The 21,160-nt window shown below is 39.9% G+C and overlaps 1 protein-coding gene across 1 annotated transcript in view; it reads left to right on the forward strand.

Moving 5' to 3' along the window:
- LOC133562925 (A disintegrin and metalloproteinase with thrombospondin motifs 20-like) overlaps nt 1–21,160 on the forward strand; it is a 454,296-nt gene that overhangs the window by 315,033 nt on the left and 118,103 nt on the right. The window contains exons 21-26 of the mRNA XM_061916762.1: nt 2,413–2,577; nt 2,669–2,839; nt 4,610–4,729; nt 10,339–10,446; nt 15,467–15,631; nt 19,027–19,296. Of these exons, the coding sequence (XP_061772746.1) occupies nt 2,413–2,577; nt 2,669–2,839; nt 4,610–4,729; nt 10,339–10,446; nt 15,467–15,631; nt 19,027–19,296 (999 nt within the window). The remainder of the gene's footprint in view (nt 1–2,412; nt 2,578–2,668; nt 2,840–4,609; nt 4,730–10,338; nt 10,447–15,466; nt 15,632–19,026; nt 19,297–21,160) is intronic.

Consider the following 21,160-nt stretch of genomic DNA (forward strand, 5'->3'; position numbering starts at 1 on the left):
GGTTGTGATATAAACAATTTTAACACTCTTAGTAATATGTGCCACGCTGTGAAGCCACACCAAACATGATTGACAAACACATTTCGGGAGAACATCCTCACAGTAACACAACATAAACGCAACACAACAAATACCCAGAATCGTTTGTATCCGTGACACTTCCTGAATATATTTTACACCCCCGCGCCCCCAACCCCGCCCACCTAACCGAAGCAGGGGGGGGGGGTGTTTGCTGCTAGCGGGGTGTATAAAATAGTCTGGCAGTGTCATGGATACAAAGGCTTCTGGGTATTTGTTGTGTTGCGTGTGTTGTGTTACTGTGAGGATGTTCTCCCGAAATCTTGTTTGGTGTGGCTTCACAGCGTGGCGCATATTACTAAGAGTGTTAAAATTGTTTATACAACAACCATTAGTGTACTCTGTGTCACCTAGTATGCCTTTCAGTCATGTGCGTGTTGCTGCGGAAGCCACACACAACATGTTGCCAGACTGACAAGCAGATCGTACATGTTGTAGAAGGCGACAAAGCCAATGGCTTCATAGCATGCCCTAATACTTATTATCTGGGTGACTGCCTGCAGTCATTCAGGAGAATATTAGCGTCTCCTAATGTCTTCTTCGCTTTGTGACACGGGTCTTAAATGGCTATTTGAATGGCAAAGGATACCAATCACAGAACCATGAATATCAAATATTTCCGGATGGTTCAACCGCCATCCGCCCGAATCTAATTAAAATCAAATTTTTCGTCATGTCACCCGCCCGACCCGCAGTTTATCCGCGGACTCCGCGGATAAGACCGCAAACCGCGCATCTCTAGTACACAGCCAAAATGTTTTTGATTGTAATTTTGAAGAATTAATCTGAATGTGCATGTGCAAATTGTTTGAAATGTCACATGTTAAATGTTTAAATAGTCAGTTTACTATACTGTGCCAACTGTACCACCATATGAGTACGTGTTTTCTATTGTTTCATTGAAAATATAACAGCCAAGTCCATTTGGCTGTCATCTGTCTTAATTATAAGACACAATTGTGTCAAAATCAAACATTTTTTTTCATGCTTGAAATAAGAAATTATTACTTTAAAAATAAGTTTTATACTTGTGTTGATGACACAGCTTTGCAACAGTTGATATTCTAGTTTCAAGCATGTTTTTACTCAATCCATTATCAGCCGTTGTCAGTCCACTGCTGGACGAAAGCCTCAGCATGTTTCTGCCATAGTGAACAATCTCTGCCACTGCAATGTTCCCCAATATTTGTCTATTTCATCTCGCCATCTCACTCTCTGTCTTCCTCTATTTCTGCTCCCATCCATGGGTCTCCATGATGTCATTAGGGAAGTCCATCTATTATCTGTTCTCCTACTGATATGTCCAGCCCACTTCCACTTACTTAATTAGATAGTTCTCATAATGTCTTGGACTTGCGTTTGTTTTCTCACCCATTCATTTGTTTTTCTGTCTTTATATGTGATTCTGAGCATATTTCTTTCCATGTTATGTTGTGCTGCTGCTATTTTCTTTTCCATTTTATTTGACAATGCCCAGGTTTCAGCTCCATATGTCATGGTTGGTAACACGCATTGATTAAAGACTTCCTCTTTAGGCTTAACGGTATTTCTCCTCTCATGATGTTGCTCAGTTTTCCATATTGGCACCAGCCCAATCTGATTCTCCTCCCTATCTCCTGTTCTTGACTCTTTTCTTTCAGGCTAAATCTCTGCCCCAGATAGATATATTCATTAACTTTATCAATTTAATTTCCATTAACAGTCACAGGTCCATGAGGTACCATGGAATTTGCCATAACTTTAGTTTTCTTCATATTCATTTTCAATCCACAACATTTGCTGGCATTTGCAAGGTCTTTAAGCATATCTTCCACTTCACCGAATTGCTCTCCCAAGACAACAATGTCACCTGCAAACCTCAGATGATTAAGTGTGTCTCCGTTGATATCAACTCCTTTATCCTCCCACTTCAGAGAGCGAAATATGCCTTCCAAACAAGCTATAAGCTTCCAAATCTCAGCAACAAGCTGTAATATCTTACTGAGATCATTTAGGACCCTTAAAACAATTAAGGCACTCTAACATAATATCTACTTTTATAAGAATTATCTTATCAGACAGAAAATAAGCAAATATCACCCTTATTTGAGATATGTAATCTTACTTAGACTTCAGTTTTTGCAGTGCAAATGTCAAACCAAATAGAACCAGAAAAGGTTTTATTGCCACTGTTTGAGAACGGGTTCACAAACTAGGAATTTTACCTGCCGCAATCGTGCAACATAAAAGACATATAACACAGAATAGAATAAGATGAGCTGTAATTGAGCTATCCGATCATAACATGTGTAGAAGATGCAATAAATGTGTATTTCTGTTCTGTATTTTTAACAGTGTTCCAAGACCTGCGGCCGAGGGAGTCGCAGCAGGGAGTCGTACTGCATGAACAACCTTGGCCGTCGCCTGGTGGACAGGGAGTGCGGTGAATACCAGGGGGCGGTCACAGAAGTCTGCAACGACCAGCCGTGTCCCAAGTGGACCGTCAGCGAGTGGAGCGAGGTTGGAACACAATAGACACACATTTTTGTCAATGTATTTTTTTTGTTCTAGTACAGTTCTTGATGATTTTTGTTCAACACTCCACCCATAGTGCCTGGTGACCTGTGGTAAGGGCACGAGACACAGGCAGGTGTGGTGCACCGCGACAGCCAGGGAAGAAAAGCTGAGTGAGCATTTGTGCGACCCGTCCGGCAAACCCGCCTCCATCGGGAGCTGCGAGCTGCCCGACTGCGCTTCCTGGCAGGCTGGGGTGTGGGGAGCGGTGAGTACAGTTAGTGATGTATATGTACAAAACCCAAAACCAGTGAAGTTGGCACTTTGTGTCAATGGTAAATAAGAACAGAATACAACAAATTGAAAATCATTTTCAACTTATATTCAATTGAAAAGACTGCAAAGAGAAGATATTTAATGTTGGAACTGAGAAACTTTATTTTTGTTTGCAAATAATAATTAATTTAATGGCAGCAACACTCTTTAACTATGAAGCCATGCTCTTGTAACACGTGGCTTGGCATGGTCTTGCTGGACGCAGGGGGCGTCCATGATAACTTTGATTGGATGGCAACATATGTTTCTCCAAAACTTGTATGTACCTTTCAGCATTAATGGTGCCTTCACAGATGTGTAAGTTACCCATGCCTTGGGCACTAATACACCCCCATACCATCACAGATGCTGGCTTTTAAAATTTGCGCCTAGAATAATATGGATGGTTCTTTTACTCTTTACTCGTCCACAGTTTCCAAAAACAATTTCAAACGTAGACTCGTCAGAACACTTTTCCACTTTGCATCAGTCCATCTTACATAAGCTAGGGCTCAGCAAAGCCAACGGCGTTTCTGGGTGTTGTTGATAAATGGCTTTGGCTTTGTATTATAGAGTTTTAATTTGCACTTACAGATGTAGCTATGAACTGTAGTTACTGACATTGGTTTTCTGAAGTGTGGTGAGCCCATGTGGTGATATCCTTTACACACTGATGTCTTTTTGATGCACTACCGCCTGAGGGATCGAAGGTCACGGGCATTGCCGCTTACGTGCAGTGATTTCTCCAGATTCTCTGAATCTTTTGATGATATCACGGACCGTAGATGGTGAAATCTCTAAATTCCTTGCAGTAGCTGGTTGAGAAATGTTGTTCTTAAACTGTTGGACAATTTGTGCACGCATTTGTTCACAAATTGGTGACCCTTGCCCCATCCTTCTTTGTGAATGACTGAGTATTTCATGGAAGCTGCTTTTATACCCAATCCCGGCACCCACCTGTTCCCAATTAGCCTGTTCACCTGTGGGATGTTCCAAATAAGTGTTTGATGAGCATTCTTACACTTTCTCCATCTTTTTTGCCACTTGTGCCAGCTTTTTTGAAACATGTTGCAGGCATCAAATTCCAAATAATCTAATATTTGCCTAAAATATAACAAAGTTTACCAGTTCATTGTGTTATGTTTTTATTTACCATTTACACAACATGCCAACTTAACTGGTTTTGGGTTCTATAGTTAGTTGTGTGTGCAATAGCTTCACATATAGTTAGTTATGTGTACAATAACTTCACATATATGTTAATAATAGAGGAATGAATGTTAAATAGTTGGACAATAGACATGTTACTGATACTTATTGCTCGTTAGTTGGTTGAATGGTGGATTTTATATATATATATATATATATATATATATATATATATTTACACACATATATATATAAATATATATATATATATATATTTACACACATATATATATAAATATATATGTATACACATATATATACATGTGTGTGTATATATATAGATTTTTTTTTAAATGTGTATATATTATATATATATATACACATTTACATATATATATATATATATATATATATATATATATATATATATATATATATATATATATATATAGAAACCGTATTTTTCGAATTATAAATCGCAGTTTTTTTTTATAGTTTAATTCCGGGGCGATTTATGTGTTTTTTTACCTTGAGTCACCCAGATAACGTTTGTTCTGCGATTGTGTCTAACCAGTGTGCGGTCACCTGTGGCCATGGCTACCAGATGAGAGCTGTGAGGTGTGTGTCGGGGGACTACAGCAACACGGTGAATGACAGGGAATGCAACGCTGCAGCCAGGCCCAGAGACAGTCAGGTACAACAACACACACATGCCTTATTGTAACCCACATTTTTTACTTAACATTTGACAACCAAACAATTCCACAAGGCGACTCGGTAAAGAACCTGGGTATTATCATCGACCCAACTCTCTCGGTTGAGTCACACATCAAGTGGGTTACTAAAACTGCCTTCTTTCATCTCCATAATATCGCTAAAGTTTGTTCGATTTTGTCCACTAGCGATGCTGAGATCATTATTCATGCGTTCGTTACATCTCGTGTTGATTACTGTAACCTATTTTTGTGGGGTCTCCCAATGTCTAGCATTAAAAGATTACAGTTGGTACAAAATGTGGCTGCTAGTCTTTTGACAAGAACAAGAAAGTTTGATCTTATTACGCCTATACTGAATATACCTTTATATACCTATATACATATTTACCTATATATATACCTATACCGGCTCACCTGCACTGGCTTCCTGTGCACTTAAGATGTGACTTAAAGGTTTTACTACTTACGTAGAAAATACTACACGGTCTAGTTCCATCCTATCTTGCCGATTGTATTGTACCATTTGTCCCGGCAAGAAATCTATGTTCAAAGAACTCCGGCCTATTAGTGATTCCCAGAGCCCAAAAAAAGTCTGCGGGCTATAGAGCGCTTTCTATTGGGGCTCCAATACTCTGGAATGCCCTCCCGGTAACAGTTAGAGATGCTACCTCAGTAGAAGCATTTAAGTCCCAACTTAAAACTTATTTGTATACTCTAGCCTTTGAATAGACCCCTTTTTTAGACCAGTTGATCTGCCGTTTATTTTATTTTCTGCTCTGCCGGGGCCATGGGTGAAGTGCTGGCTGTTCAGAGTCGGGACCCAGGGTGGACCACTCGCCTTTGCATCGATTGGGGAGATCTTTGCGCTGCTGACCTGTCTCCGCTTGGGAAGGTCTCCTGCTGGCCCCACCCGGTCTCCCCTAGAGGGGGGACGTCGCCCACATCTGCAGTCCTTTCCAAGGTTTCTCATAGTCATTCCCATTGACATCCCACTGGGTTCAATCAATCAATCAATCAATGTTTATTTATATAGCCCCAAATCACAAATGTCTCAAAGGACTGCACAAATCATTCCGACTACAACATCCTCGGAAGAACCCACAAAAGGGCAAGGAAAACTCACACCCAGTGGGCAGGGAGAATTCACATTCAGTGGGACGCCAGCGACAATGCTGACTATGAGAAACCTTGGAGAGGACCTCAGATGTGGGCAACCCCCCCCCTCTAGGGGACCGAAAGCAATGGATGTCGAGCGGGTCCAACATGATACTGTGAAAGTTCAATCCATAGTGGCTCCAAGACAGCAGCGAGAGTCCCGTCCACAGGAAACCATCTGAAGCGGATCAGCAGCGTAGAGATGTCCCCAACCGATACAGGCGAGCGGTCCATCCTGGGTCCCGACGAGCGGTCCATCCTGGGTCTCGACTCTGGACAGTCAGTACTTCATCCATGGTCATCGGACCGGACCCCCTCCACAAGGGAGGGGGGGACATAGGAGAAAGAAAAGAAGCGGCAGATCAACTGGTCTAAAAAGGAGGTCTATTTAAAGGCTAGAGTATACAAATGAGTTTTAAGATGAGACTTAAATGCTTCTACTGAGGTAGCATCTCGAACTGTTACCGGGAGGGCATTCCAGAGTACTGGAGCCCGAACGGAAAACGCTCTATAGCCCGCAGACTTTTTTTGAGCTCTAGGAATCACTAATAAGCCGGAGTCTTTTGAACGCAGATTTCTTGCCGGGACATACGGTACAATACAATCGGCAAGATAGGCTGGAGCTAGACCGTGTAGTATTTTATACGTAAGTAGTAAAACCTTAAAGTCACATCTTAAGTGCACAGGAAGCTAGTGCAGGTGAGCCAGTACAGGCGTAATATGATCAAACTTTCTTGTTCTTGTCAAAAGTCTAGCAGCCGCATTTTGTACCAACTGTAATCTTTTAATGCTAGACATGGGGAGACCCGAAAATAATACGTTACAGTAATCGAGACGAGACGTAACAAACGCATGGATAATGATCTCGGCGTCTTTAGTGGATAAAATGGAGCGAATTTTAGCGATATTACGGAGATGAAAGAAGGCCGTTTTAGTAACGCTTTTAATGTGTGACTCAAAGGAGAGAGTTGGGTCGAAGATAATACCCAGATTTTTTACAGAGTCACCTTGTTTTATTATTTGGTTGTCAAATGTTAAAGTTGTATTATTAAATAGAGGTCGGTGTCTAGCAGGACCGATAATCAGCATTTCCGTTTTTTTGGCATTAAGTTGCAAAAAGTTAGCGGACATCCATTGTTTAATTTCATTAAGACACGCTTCCAACTGACTACAGTCCGGCATGTTGGTCAGCTTTAGGGGCATGTAAAGTTGGGTGTCATCAGCATAACAGTGAAAGCTAATACCGTATTTGCGTATGACGTCACCTAGCGGCAGCATGTAGATGCTGAAGAGTACAGGGCCAAGGACCGAACCCTGGGGAACTCCACACGTTACCTTAACATAGTCCGAGGTCACACTGTTATAGGAGACGCACTGCATCCTATCAGTAAGATAAGAGTTAAACCATGACAGGGCTGAGTCTGACATACCAATTCGTGTTTTGATACGCTCTAATAAAATATTATGATCGACGGTATCGAAAGCAGCGCTAAGATCGAGGAGCAGCAACATAGATGACGCATCAGAGTCCATCGTTAGCAATAGATCATTAGTCAATTTTGCGAGGGCTGTCTCAGTCGAGTGATTTGCCCTGAAACCGGATTGAAAGGTTTCACATAGATTGTTAAACGCTAAGTGCTCATTTAGCTGCTCCGCAACAATTTTTTCGAGGATTTTCGAAATAAAGGGAAGGTGAGACACCGGTCGGTAGTTTACCATGAGGTCAGGATCGAGGTTAGGTCTTTTAAGGAGAGGATGAATAACCGCTTTTTTGAATGCAACGGGAACAGTGCCCGAGGAAAGTGATAAGTTTATAATATTTAGCACTGATGGACCTAATAATACAAAAAGCTCCTTGATCACATCCCACTGGGTTGTGATTTTCCCTTGCACTTTCTGGGATCTGAACCGAGGATGTTGTTATGGGTTGTGCTGCCCTTTGAGACACTTGTGATTTATGGCTATATAAATAAACATTGATTGATTGATTTTTTTTTTTCATATAAATAACATATTTCGATCAATCAAAGTTGATTTATATAGCCCTTAATCACAAGTGTCTCAGATGGCTGCACAAGCCACAACGACATCCTCTGCTCAGATCCCACATCAGGGCGAGAAAAAACTCAACCCAATGGGATACAATTACACTGGGCGACCGGTGCAATGGATGTCGAGTGGATCTAATTAGTATTGTGAGAGTCCAGTCCATAGTTGATCCAACATAACAGTGAGAGTCCAGTCCATAGTGGATCTAACATAATTGTGAGAGTCCAGTCCATAGTGGATCTAACATAATAGTGAGAGTCCAGTCCATAGTGGACCTACCATAATGGTGAGACTCCAGTCCATAGTGGATCCAACATGATAGTGAGAGTCCAGTCCATAGTGGATCCAACATAATAGTGAGAGTCCAGTCCATAGCGGATCTAACATAATAATGAGAGGCCAGTCCATAGTCAATGCAACATAATAGTGAGAGTCCAGTCAATAGTGGATCTAACATAATAGTGAAAGTCCAGTCCATAGTGGATCTAACATAATAGTAAGAGTCCAGTCCATAGTGGATCTAACATAATAGTAAGAGTCCAGTCCATAGGGGATCTAACATAATAGTGAGAGTCCAGTCCATAGCGGATCTAACATAATAGTGAGAGTCCAGTCCATAGCGGATCTTACATAATAGTGAGAGTCCAGTCCATAACGGATCCAACATAATAGTCAGAGTCCAGTCCATAGTGAATCCAACATAACAGTGAGAATCCAGTCCATAGTGGGTCTAACATAATAGTGAGAGTCCATTCCATAGTGAATCTAACATAATAGTGAGAGTCCAGTCCATAGTGGATCCAACATAATAGTGAGAGTCCAGTCAATAGTGGATCTAACATATTAGTGTGAGAGTCCAGTCCATAGTGGATCTAACATAATAGTGAGAGTCCAGTCCATAGCGGATCTAACATAATAGTGAGAGTCCAGTCCATAGCGGATCTTACATAATAGTGAGAGTCCAGTCCATAACGGATCCAACATAATAGTCAGAGTCCAGTCCATAGTGAATCCAACATAACAGTGAGAATCCAGTCTATAGTGGGTCTAACATAATAGTGAGAGTCCATTCCATAGTGAATCTAACATAATAGTGAGAGTCCAGTCCATAGTGGATCCAACATAATAGTGAGAGTCCAGTCAATAGTGGATCTAACATATTAGTGTGAGAGTCCAGTCCATAGTGGATCTAACATAATAGTGTGAGAGTCCAGTCCATAGTGAGCCCAGCAGGAGATCATCTTGAGTGGAGACAGGTCAGCAGCGCATAGACGTCCCCAACTGATGCACAGATGAGTACTCAACAACTAGAGCCTCATCTGTGGTCACCTGACAACCTCTCCACGCAGGACAACGGGGCAAAGCAGAAAAGGGACGGCAGATCAACTAAAAGGGTGGTCTATTTAAAGGCTCGAGTGTGCAAAGGAGTTTTAAGATGGGACTTAAATGCTTCTACTGAGGTAGCATCTCTAACTGTTACCGGGAAGGCATTCCAGTGTACTGGAGCCCGACTCTGGGAATCACTAATAAGCCAAAGTTTTTAGAACGCATATTTCTTGCCAGGACATATGGTTCAATACAATCGGCAAGATGGGATGGAGCGACACAGTGTAGTATTTTATACGTAAGTAGTAAAACCTTAAAATCGCATCTTAAGTGCACAGGAAGCCAGTAGAGCTGAGCCAGTGTAGGTTCATATATCATCAGCGGTCACTCGAACAAGTATGACGATCCTCCTGGTAGGGGTGTATCCTTTTTATGAAGGATGCCTGTGTTTGTTCAACGTGGGGAGACTGGTGCACGGACAGTCACCACACGATCCTTGACAGAATCGGGTCTGGGTCCAGTGGCATGGTGTCCAAGACGACTGGGGACCTTTTTCTGCTGCAGACTTCCTCCACCATCGCAGCCAGTTTGGTAGTTCTTAAATCTACCGTCTTCCGCCTGCTCCGCCGCTGTGGTCTTCACTGTATCTCCGGCTAGGGTGCAGTAAGGTACTAGGTCTTTGCCAAAGGCCACCTGGGGTAACAGTAGTAAAGGGGTTATTCTCCTAGTGCCCCAAGACTCCCCATAGAGGACCCTCCACTGCCATATATATATATATATATATATATATATATATATATATATATATATATATATAAATGTATGTATGTGTATATAAATGTATATATATATATATATATATATAATGTATGTATGTTTATATATGTGTGTGTGTGTGTGTGTATATATATATATATGTCTCATCTTGTACCAAATGTAATCTTTTAATGCTCGACATAGGGAGACCCGGAAATAATATGTTACAGTAATTCACTTTCCACTTGGTGTAAACAAAATGCACAATTGAAATATGCTGATAGTTTGTATATGTTTGTAGGACTGTGAGGTGCCAGCGTGCCCTTGGGCCTCTCCGGTACAAAGCACACCTCGGCCTGACAACTCCGCTCAGCCCCTGACGCAATGGAGATATGGCTCCTGGACGGCGGTAAGCATCACATTATACAGTATGCACAGTCCATACAACACACAAGAATAGAATAGAGTTTTATTGTCATTATTACAGTGAACAGGTTCAAAGAACAACGAAATTGGAGCAAATCCCCTAAGGTGCATACACAATAATTTAGTAATATAAGATATGTCTCTATATACAGTATATGTATATATCAACACACATGCACATATCCATACATTTGTGTGTGTATATAAAAATGGTTTATCATGGCAAATAGTGTAAATTCTGATCATCGGTTTCATCACGTGTGGGTTAAAACATCAAAAAGTTTTTTTTTTTCCTATTTTTGTTGCAATTATTTGCTTTTTGAAGTTAAGATACAAGGAGCACCCCTAAAATATGGATAGCAAATTCATAAAATCAAGTTGATTCGATGTTATTAAAAAAAATGAGGCCTTAAAACATTGCAACCTTTTCTGCAACTTTCTAAAAAAGCTGCCGTTAAATAAAAAAATGAAAAAGATAAAAAAATATATATATACATATTTATATATATATATATATATTTATATATATATATATATATATATATATATATATATATATATATAGGTATATATATATATATATATATATATATATATATATATATATATATATATATATATATATATATATATATATATATATATATATATATATATATATATATATATATATAGGTATAGGTATATATATATATATATATAGGTATATATATATATATATATATATATAGGTATATATGTATATATATATATATATATATGTATATATATATATATATATATATAGGTATGTGTATATATATATATATATACCTATATATATATAGGTATATATGTATATATATATAGATATATATATATATATATATATATATATAGGTATATATATATATATATAGGTATATATATATATATATATATATATATATATATATATATATATATATATATAGGTATATATATATATAGGTGTATATATATATATATATATAGGTATATATATATATATATATATATATATATATATATATATATATATATAGGTATATATATATATATATATATAGGTATATATATATATATAGGTATATATATATATATATATATATATATATATATATATAGGTATATATGTGTATATATATATGTATATATATATATATATATATATAGGTATGTATGGTATATATAGGTATATATATATACACTATATATATATATATATATATATATATATATATATATATATATATATATATATATATATATACCTATATATATATATATATACATATATATATGTATATGTGTGTATATACATGTGTATATATATCAGACCCCCCCATTTTTCTGGGAGGTTTTCTGGATTTCAGTTTAGGGAGGCGTTCGGGTGGCATCCTGACCAGATGCCCGAACCACCTCATCTGGTTCCTCTCCATGTGGAGAAACAGCGGTTTTACTTTGAGCTCCCCCTGGATGGCAGAGATTCTCACCCTATCTCTTAGGGAGAGCCCCGCCACCCGACGGAAGAAATTCATTTCGGCCCTGATCTTGTCCTTTCGGTCATAACCCAAATCTCATGACCATAGGTGAGGATGGGAACGCAGATCGACCGGTAAATTGAGAGCTTTGCCTTTTGGCTCAGCTCCTTCTTCACCACAACGGATCGATACAGTGTCCGCATTACTGAAGACGCCGCACCGATCCGCCTGTCGATCTTACGATCCACTCTTCCCTCACTTGTGAACAAGACTCCGAGGTACTTGAACTCCTCCACTTTGGGAGGGTCTCCTCCCCAACCCCAATGCTGTTTTTCAAAGTAGTTGACATCTCAGTATCATATTTTCGCCATAAACAGAGTAGAATTACAGTATTAGTATCAACATAGTTGACTTCAATTAACATTTGTCCTCTCTGGAATGGCTTATTTTCGTTTAAACTCTCCCCGTTTCAGATGTTTTCAATTTGATACGTCGCCGTGTTATTGATTGCAAATGAAAACCACATTTTCATCGCAATGCAAGGTCCTCTCTTTGAGAGATTGAAATCTGTCCGTCAAACTCAAAACAGCATGTGTGGTCCGACCAAAACGCGACACACATCATGCGAGAATTCCCCCTAAGCGGCATCACTGACACGAGAAGGCGAGTTACGTTACTTTTGTGAGTTGCAGCCATTTGATTGCATTAGCTATGCGTGCCCTCCGTCATTTTTTACTGTGATGGGATGTCAACACACTGGAGGGTTCAGTTGTGGGGCAAGAGCACCCATCGGGAAAAAGCACCACAACTGCACTACCATCACTCAGTGGGTACTTTACCATTACAAGGCTATTTTATCTGGAGTTCTTGAGCTTGTGCAAGCATATTGAATTCAATGCAATTTGTTGATTTTAAAAAATAATAAAATGCAAGGCTGGATTGAGGGGTTTTGAAGACTGGGAAGCCGACCAAACAAAGAAAGCTGAAGCCAAAAATACCGAGGACCTTCTATTGCATAATCAAACACAGCGGTGTGTGGCGGGTTTAATACGCCTCTGGGAATGACTATTTTTCTTCTTATTATCAAACTAAATAGAATGGTTTGGGGAATCAATAAACGTTTTTTTATTTTTTATTATTGGCATCTTTGAGCGGCTGGACCGCTCGCCTATGCACCGGTTGGGGACATCTCTGCGCTCCTGACCCGTCTCCGCTCGGGATGGTCTTCTGCTGGCCCCACTATGGACTGGAATTTCACTATTATGTTAGATCCACTGTGGACTGGACTCTTCTTTATTATGTTAGGTCCACTATGGACTGGAATTTCACTATTATGTTAGATCCACTGTGGACTGGACTCTCACTATTATGTTAGGTCCACTATGGACTGGACTCTGACTATTGTGTTAGATCCACTTCGGACTGGACTCTCACTATTATGTTGGATCCACTATGGACTGGACTCTCACTATTATGTTAGATCCACTATGGACTGGACTCTCACTATAATATTAAATCCACTATGGACTGGACTTTCACTATTATGTTAGATCCACTATGGACTGGACTCTCACTATTATGTTAGATCCACTGTGGACTGGACTCCCACAATATTATGTTAGAACCACTATGGACTGGACACTCACTATTATGTTAGATCCACTATGGACTGGACTCTCACTATTATGTTAGATCCACTATGAACTGGACTCTCACAATATTATGTTAGATCCACTATGGATTGGACTTTCACATTATTATGTAGGTTCCACTATGGACTGGACTCTCACTATTATGTTAGATCCACTATGGACTGGACTCTCACTACTACGTTAGATCCACTGTGGACTGGACTCTCACAATATAATGTTAGATCCACTATGGACTGGACTCTCATTATTATGTTAGATCCACTATGGACTGGACTCTCACTATTGTGTTAGATCCACTTCGGAATGGACTCTCACTATTATGTTAGATCCACTATGGACTGGACTCAAGCTATTATGTCAGATCCACTATGGACTGGACTCTCACTATTATGTTAGATCCACTATGGACTGGACTCTCACTATCATGTTAGATCCACTGTGGACTGGACTCTAACTATTATGTTGGATCCACTATGGACTGGACTCTCACTATTATGTTAGATCCACTGTGGACTGGACTCCCACAATATTATGTCAGAACCACTATGGACTGGACACTCACTATTATGTTAGATCCACTATGAACTGGACTCTCACAATATTATGTTAGATCCACTCTGGAATGGACTCTCACTATTATGTTAGATCCACTATGGACTGGACTCTCACTATCATGTTAGATCCACTGTGGACTGGACTCTAACTATTATGTTAGATCCACTATGGACTGAACTCTCACTATTATGTTAGATCCACTGTGGACTGGACTCCCACAATATTATGTTAGAGCCACTATGGACTGGACTCTCACTATTATTTTAGATCCACTATGAACTGAACTCTCACAATATTATGTTAGATCCATAATGGAATGGACTCTCACTATTATGTTAGATCCACTATGGACTGGACTCACACACTATTATGTTAAATCCACTATGGACTGGACTCTCACTATTATGTTAGATCCACTATGGATTGGACTTTCACATTATTATGTTGGATCCACTATGGACTGGACTCTCACTATTATGTTAGATCCACTATGGACTGGACTCTCACTACTACGTTAGATCCAGAGTGGACTGGACTCTCACAATATAATGTTAGATCCACTATGGACTGGACTCTCACTATTATGTCAAATCCACTATGGACTGAACTTTCATACTATTATGTTAGATCCACTATGGACTGGACTTTCACTATTATGCTAGATCCACTATGGACTGGACTTTCACTATTATGCTAGATCCACTATGGACTGGACTCTCACTATTATGTTAGATCCACTATGGACTGGACTTTCACTATTATGCTAGATCCACTATGGACTGGACTCTCACTATTATGTTAGATCCACTATGGACTGGACTTTCACTATTACCGTATTTCCTTGAATAGCCGCCGGGCATGTAATATGTGCCTGCCTTGAATTACTGCCGGGTAAAACTCGCTCACCAAATTATGAAGCGCATGCTTACTTTTACCGCCGGGTCAAATTCGTGACGTCACGAGTGACACGTCCCCTGCCGTTATTTTCAAAATGGCGGAGGAGTTTTTTTTGCCTTTACTGTGTGTAAACCAGGTATTTTGTTTTATATATGTATATATATATGTATATATATATATCTTGCAAGCGTTTATCATCTTTAAAATCATAATTAAAAAAAGATTTGTGTGTTGTTGTCCCTCATATTGATTGTGAACATTCCAAAAAAAGTGCAGTTCCCCTTTAAGTTGAAAGAAAGAAGGTGGGGGAGCACCAGGTGTGTAACATCCACCTCCTCCACCAGTGACATGATAAAATCATGTTAAGTGCGTATTCACTTTTTAAACAAAGTAAGTAACTACCAAATTTTTTTTGCAGTGCTCTGCGACCTGCGGCCAAGGGAAGCGAGCGCGTTACGTCAGCTGCCGAGACGCCCAGGGAGGCGTGGCTGACGAGTCCTACTGCGCCCACCTGCCCCGACCGCCAGAGACCTCTGCTTGCTTCAGCCCCTGCGGCCAATGGCGCACCGGGGAGTGGTCTCCTGTAAGTGGCTTTCTGTGTCCAATCAGTGCAGATGTTTTGGCTATACAGAGATTTGCAGTAATCACTCCCAATGTTCCCATCATGTCGAGATGATGTCGAAAGTGTGTTTGTTTAACTGGTAGGGAGGATACTGGTAAGATCTTTTAATCAGTCAGGATTCATGTGACATGGATTTCCCCTTTTACAATCAAATAACTGCCAATGGGGATACGGCAACGTCCCATCCTCTTAAGTCCTGTGACTGACTGGCGATCAGCGCAGGGTGAAGTCCTAAAGTCAGCTTTTATGGGCTCCAATAATGGATGGATGACATTCGGGGCCACAACTCTGGGTTATACTAGCATAGCGTAAGACATGTCAAACTAATATCATCAACGTTTTTGTAAGAATAAAAAAAATGGTTCAAAGTTTTTAAAGGGACACTGCAGTTTTAAAAAAATGTTGCCTATTGTTCACAATCATTATGAGAGACAAGAGCACACGTTAATTTTTTTTTCACGATCATAAAAACACTTGAAAGTTAACATTGTAGCCTTCAAAGTCTCTAAAACAACTTCAAAACTCTCCAACGTTTTATATACACAGGGCAAGTATATAGATAACGTAGTAACAGACACCTTGAGTACCTTGAAGGTAGAAAAGCGCTATACAAGTACAACTTTTATAACAATATGTAATATGTACAATATACACACTGCAAGTATATATATGTATGTATGTATATATATATATATATATATATTTATATATATATATATATATATATATATATATATATATATATATATATATATATATATATATATATACTGTAGAAACAGACACCTGTAGTACCTAACTAAAAAGTTAAAGTACCAATGACTGTCACACACACACAAGGTGTGGCGAAATTTGTCCTCTGCATTTGACCCATCCCCTTGTTCACCCCCTGGGAGGTGAGGGGAGCATTGGGCAGCAGCAGTGCTGCGCCCGGGAATCATTTCTGGTGATTTAACCCCCAATTCCAACCTTAGATGCTGAGTGCCGAGCAGGGTGGTAATAAGTCCCATTTTTATAGTCATCGGTATGACTCGGCCGGGGTTTGAACTCCCAACCTACCTATATCAGGGCGGACACTCTAACCACTAGGCCACTGACTGAGATGATTTAGGACATGGGTGTAAACCTCTGGCCCGCGTGCCAAATCTGGCCAGCCGTGTAATTTCATTTGGCACTTGAGGCAATATCAAATTAACATTAGAGCTTGCCCGCCGGTATTGTACAGCGGCGGTGCCGCTGTAACGCCGCATTCACTGCTTATACTCATACTTGCCAACCCTCCAGATTTTCCCGGGAGACTCCCAAAGTTCAGTGCCCCTCCCGAAAATCTCCCGGGACAACCATTCTTCCGAATTTCTCCCCGGACAACAATATTGGGGTCGTGCCTTAAAGGCACTGCCTTTAGCGTTCTCCACAACCTGTCGTTACGTCCGCTTTTCCTCTATACATACAGCATTCAAGCCAAGTCACATAGTATATGTCGCTTGTACACACACACACACAAAAGTGAATGCAAGGCATATTTGATCAACAGCCATCCAGGTCACACTGAGGGTGGCCGTATAAACAACTTTAACACTGTTACAAATATGTAACAGTAAATACCCTGACCAAACAAGAATGACCAACACAATTCGGGAGAACAACCGCACTGAAACACAACATGAACACAACAGAAGAAATACCCAGATCCCTTGCAGCACTAACTCCTCCGGGACGCTACAATATCCACCCCCGCTACCACCAAGCCCCGCCACACCCCAACCCAGACCACCTCATTATTTTATTTTCAAATTTATTAGCTAGTGGAAAAAGTTAATGTTGATATTTACTTCAGAAGGCTGCAAACACAAACGAGGCATTACATTTTTTATTTAAATGTTATTTCTGTGATGTTTTTTCGTTTGTTTTTTGAAAGTTGATTTTGCACAATTAGGTTGTATAAACGTTGTTAAAGCAAATCAGTGTAGCAAACTGAGCAATTAACGTTTTATTCATTCACTTTCTCTTGCTACTTCAAGGTTTGAATGTTTGATTCATTCCTTTTTGTTATTTTACTTTAAAATGTATTATTAGCCTGTGGAAAAAGTTTATTTTGATATTTACCTCAGAAGGCTGCAAATAGAAATGAGGCATTCAATTTGTATTTACATTATATTTGATGTGCCATTGATATTTTTTTAATTATTGTTATTATTATTTGAAACTCAATTTTGCATGTCACTATAAAGTTATATAAGCCTTGCTTGTTCAATATTCAATGCAAAACGTGTTTGGGTCCCTATTAAAAGGTTAATTTGTTCAACCTTGGCCCACGGCTTTGTTCAGTTTTATTTTTTGGCCCACTCTGTATTTGAGTTTGACACCCCTGATTTTGGACCAAACCTCTTAAAACAAGTAAAAAACTCTTAACATAAAATCTGTTTAGTGAGAAGAAGTATCTTATCAGACAGAAAATAAGCAAATATTTGAGATATTTAATCTTACTCAGATTTCAGTTTTTGCAGTGTTGAATGTACTTCCATGGCGGTCATATCTTCTTGTCAACAAACGGGTTATTGTTTGGAAGGAAAATTGGTCATTATTTGAGATATTTAATCTTACTTAGATTTAGGTTTTTGCAGTGTGCGTGTAAGAAATTTCAAGTCAATCCGACTTACGGGGTTTAAAGGCCTACTGAAATCAGATTTTCTTATTTAGACGGGGATAGCAGGTCCATTCTATGTGTCATACTTGATCATTTCGCGATATTGCCATATTTTTGCTGAAAGGATTTAGTAGGGAACATCCACGATAAAGTTCGCAACTTTTGGTCACTAACAGAAAAGCCCTGCCTTTACCGGAAGTCGCAGACGATGACGTCACATGTTGATGGCTCCTCACATATTCACATTGTTTTTAATGGGAACCTCCAACCAAAAGAGCTATTCGGACCGAGAAAACGACAATTTCCCCATTAATTTGAGCGAGGATAAAAGAATTGTGTTTTAGGATATTGATAGCGACGGACTAGGAAAAAAAAAACAAGTTAAAAAAAAAAAAAACGCGATTGCATTGGGACGGATTCAGATGTTTGTAGACACATTTACTAAGATAATTCTGGGAAATCCCTTGTCTTTCTATTGTGTTGCTAGTGTTTTAGTGAGTTTAACAATATCTGATAGTCGGAGGTGAGTGTCCACGGGTGTCTTGACGCCAATGTCTCAGGGGAGTCGACGGCAGCTCTATCAGACTGCGTGGTGGGTAGTAGTGGGTTTCAGTAGGTCTTTGAATAACAGCGTCACGATGTGGTGTTTGTTTTGGCAAACCTCCACCCAGAAAAGTTTCACATGACGCACATTGTCTTCTGTCGGTAGTGCTCAGTGACATGCGGCGCTGGACGCTCCACCCGACAAGTCCTCTGCTCGAACTACCACCAGTCCGTGGACCAGGCCTTCTGTGACCCGGACGAGCGGCCCGAAATGGAGCAAGAGTGCACCGCGGCACCCTGCTCTTCCGTCTACCACCGCCAGCGCATCAATGACCAGCCTTACGGATACCCCAAAGATCCCGGGCGCCACCCCGGTCACAACAGCTGGAACGTGCCGTCAACGGACAACCAATGGAGGACAGGACCCTGGGGCGCAGTATGTACTGTACAAGTTGATGTTTTCTTACAATCTTCTCACTTTCTGGGTAAATAATATTGTATTTGGTTTGTGTTTCTGCCATGATTGTTTGTTATCTTGGAGAGAGACACTGGGGGATAGTAATAGAGCACATCTCTTAAAGACCTACTTAAACCCACTACTACCGACCACGCAGTCCGATAGTTTCTATATCAATGATGAAATATTAACATTGCAACACATGCCAATACGGCCGCTTTAGTTTACTAAATTGCAATTTTAAATTTCCCGCGAAATTCCTGTTGAAAACGTTGCAGAATGATGACGTGTACGCGTAACGTCACGGACTGTCAGGAAATATTAGCAGCTGCAACACATGCCAATACGGCCGGTTTAGTTTACCAAATTGCGATTTTAAATTTCCCGCGAAATTCTTGTTGAAAACGTCGCGGAATGATGACGTGTACGCGTGACGTCACGGACTGTCAGGAAATATTAGCAGCTGCTTTAACCGCATAATTACACAGTATTTTGGACATCTGTGTTGCTGAATCTTTTGCAATTTGTTCAATTAATAATAGAGACTATAAAAAAACAATGCTGTTGGTGGAAAGCGGTGGATTGCAGTTGTCTTTAGCACCGAGACACAGACGGTATTTCTTTGTTTGTTGGGAAGCGGAGTGGTCAAGCGAACATGTTTCCTCTACGTCAACCAGCAGGTTTTTGGATGGGGAAATTGTGATATATATTTTACCGGAGACATCAATGGATTATTCGTCATTCTGCAGCAGCGGCAGCTGTAAGCTTGGCTACTCGGCTTCTCTCTGAGACACTGCTTGTTCACAGCAGCCATCCGACCTCGAGGTATGTTTTTACTATCTTTAAAATCTCACTAAAACACTATTAAGACAATAAGCAGATTAGGGATCTTCCAGAATTATCCTAGTAAATGTGTCTAATTACATCTGAAATGCTCAGACTGTCGTCGCCCGGAGCTGTCGCAGTTTTTTTGTTTTTTTTCTAGTCCTTCACTATCAATATCCTAATTCACAAATCTTTCACCCTCGCCCAAATTAATGGGGAAATTGTCGCTTTCTCGGTCTGAATTGCTCTTACTGCTGGAGGCTCACATTAAAAACAATGTGAATATGTGTGGAGCCCTGCAACTCGTGACGTCACGTGCACATACTTCCGGTAAAGGCAGGGCTTTTCTATTAGCGACCAAAAGTTGCGAACTTTATCGTGGATGTTCTCTACTAAATCCTTTCAGCAAAAATATGGCAATATCGCGAAATGATCAAGTATGACACATAGAATGGACCTGCTATCCCCGTTTAAATAAGAAAATCTCATTTCAGTAGGCCTTTAAGGTGGAGGTGCCTTGTTTTTAAAGATGACAGATTGGACAAGATCCTTGCGCACATTCGGTAAATTGAAGACTTGACAAAATAGTATGTATAGCACAAACCCCAAAACCAGTGAAGTTGGCACGTTGTGTAAATGGTAAATAAAAACAAAATACAATGATATGCAAATCCTTTTCAACCTATATTCAACTGAATAGACTGCAAAGACAAGATATTTAATTATGGAATTGGTAAACTTTATTTTTTGCAAATATTAGCTCATTTGGAATTTCATGCCTGCAACATGTTTCAAAAAAGCTAGCACGAGTGGCTTTATGATATTGTCTTGAGGCGTTTGCAGTTGTTTGTTGACCTTTCTCTGCCACCATAACTATCCGCCATTCCACGATGTGATGACTGATGATGGCGCGTGACAATGACCCGAGTTATATTCAACATACTTATCATTTAAATGAGCAAAACTTTGTATGAAGTTTGTATCCAATGTTTTCTTTTTTTCTGGTATCGATAAAATT

The sequence above is a fragment of the Nerophis ophidion genome, linkage group LG12 (assembly GCF_033978795.1).
Source record: "Nerophis ophidion isolate RoL-2023_Sa linkage group LG12, RoL_Noph_v1.0, whole genome shotgun sequence".
In the NCBI taxonomy this organism is placed as follows: domain Eukaryota; kingdom Metazoa; phylum Chordata; class Actinopteri; order Syngnathiformes; family Syngnathidae; genus Nerophis; species Nerophis ophidion.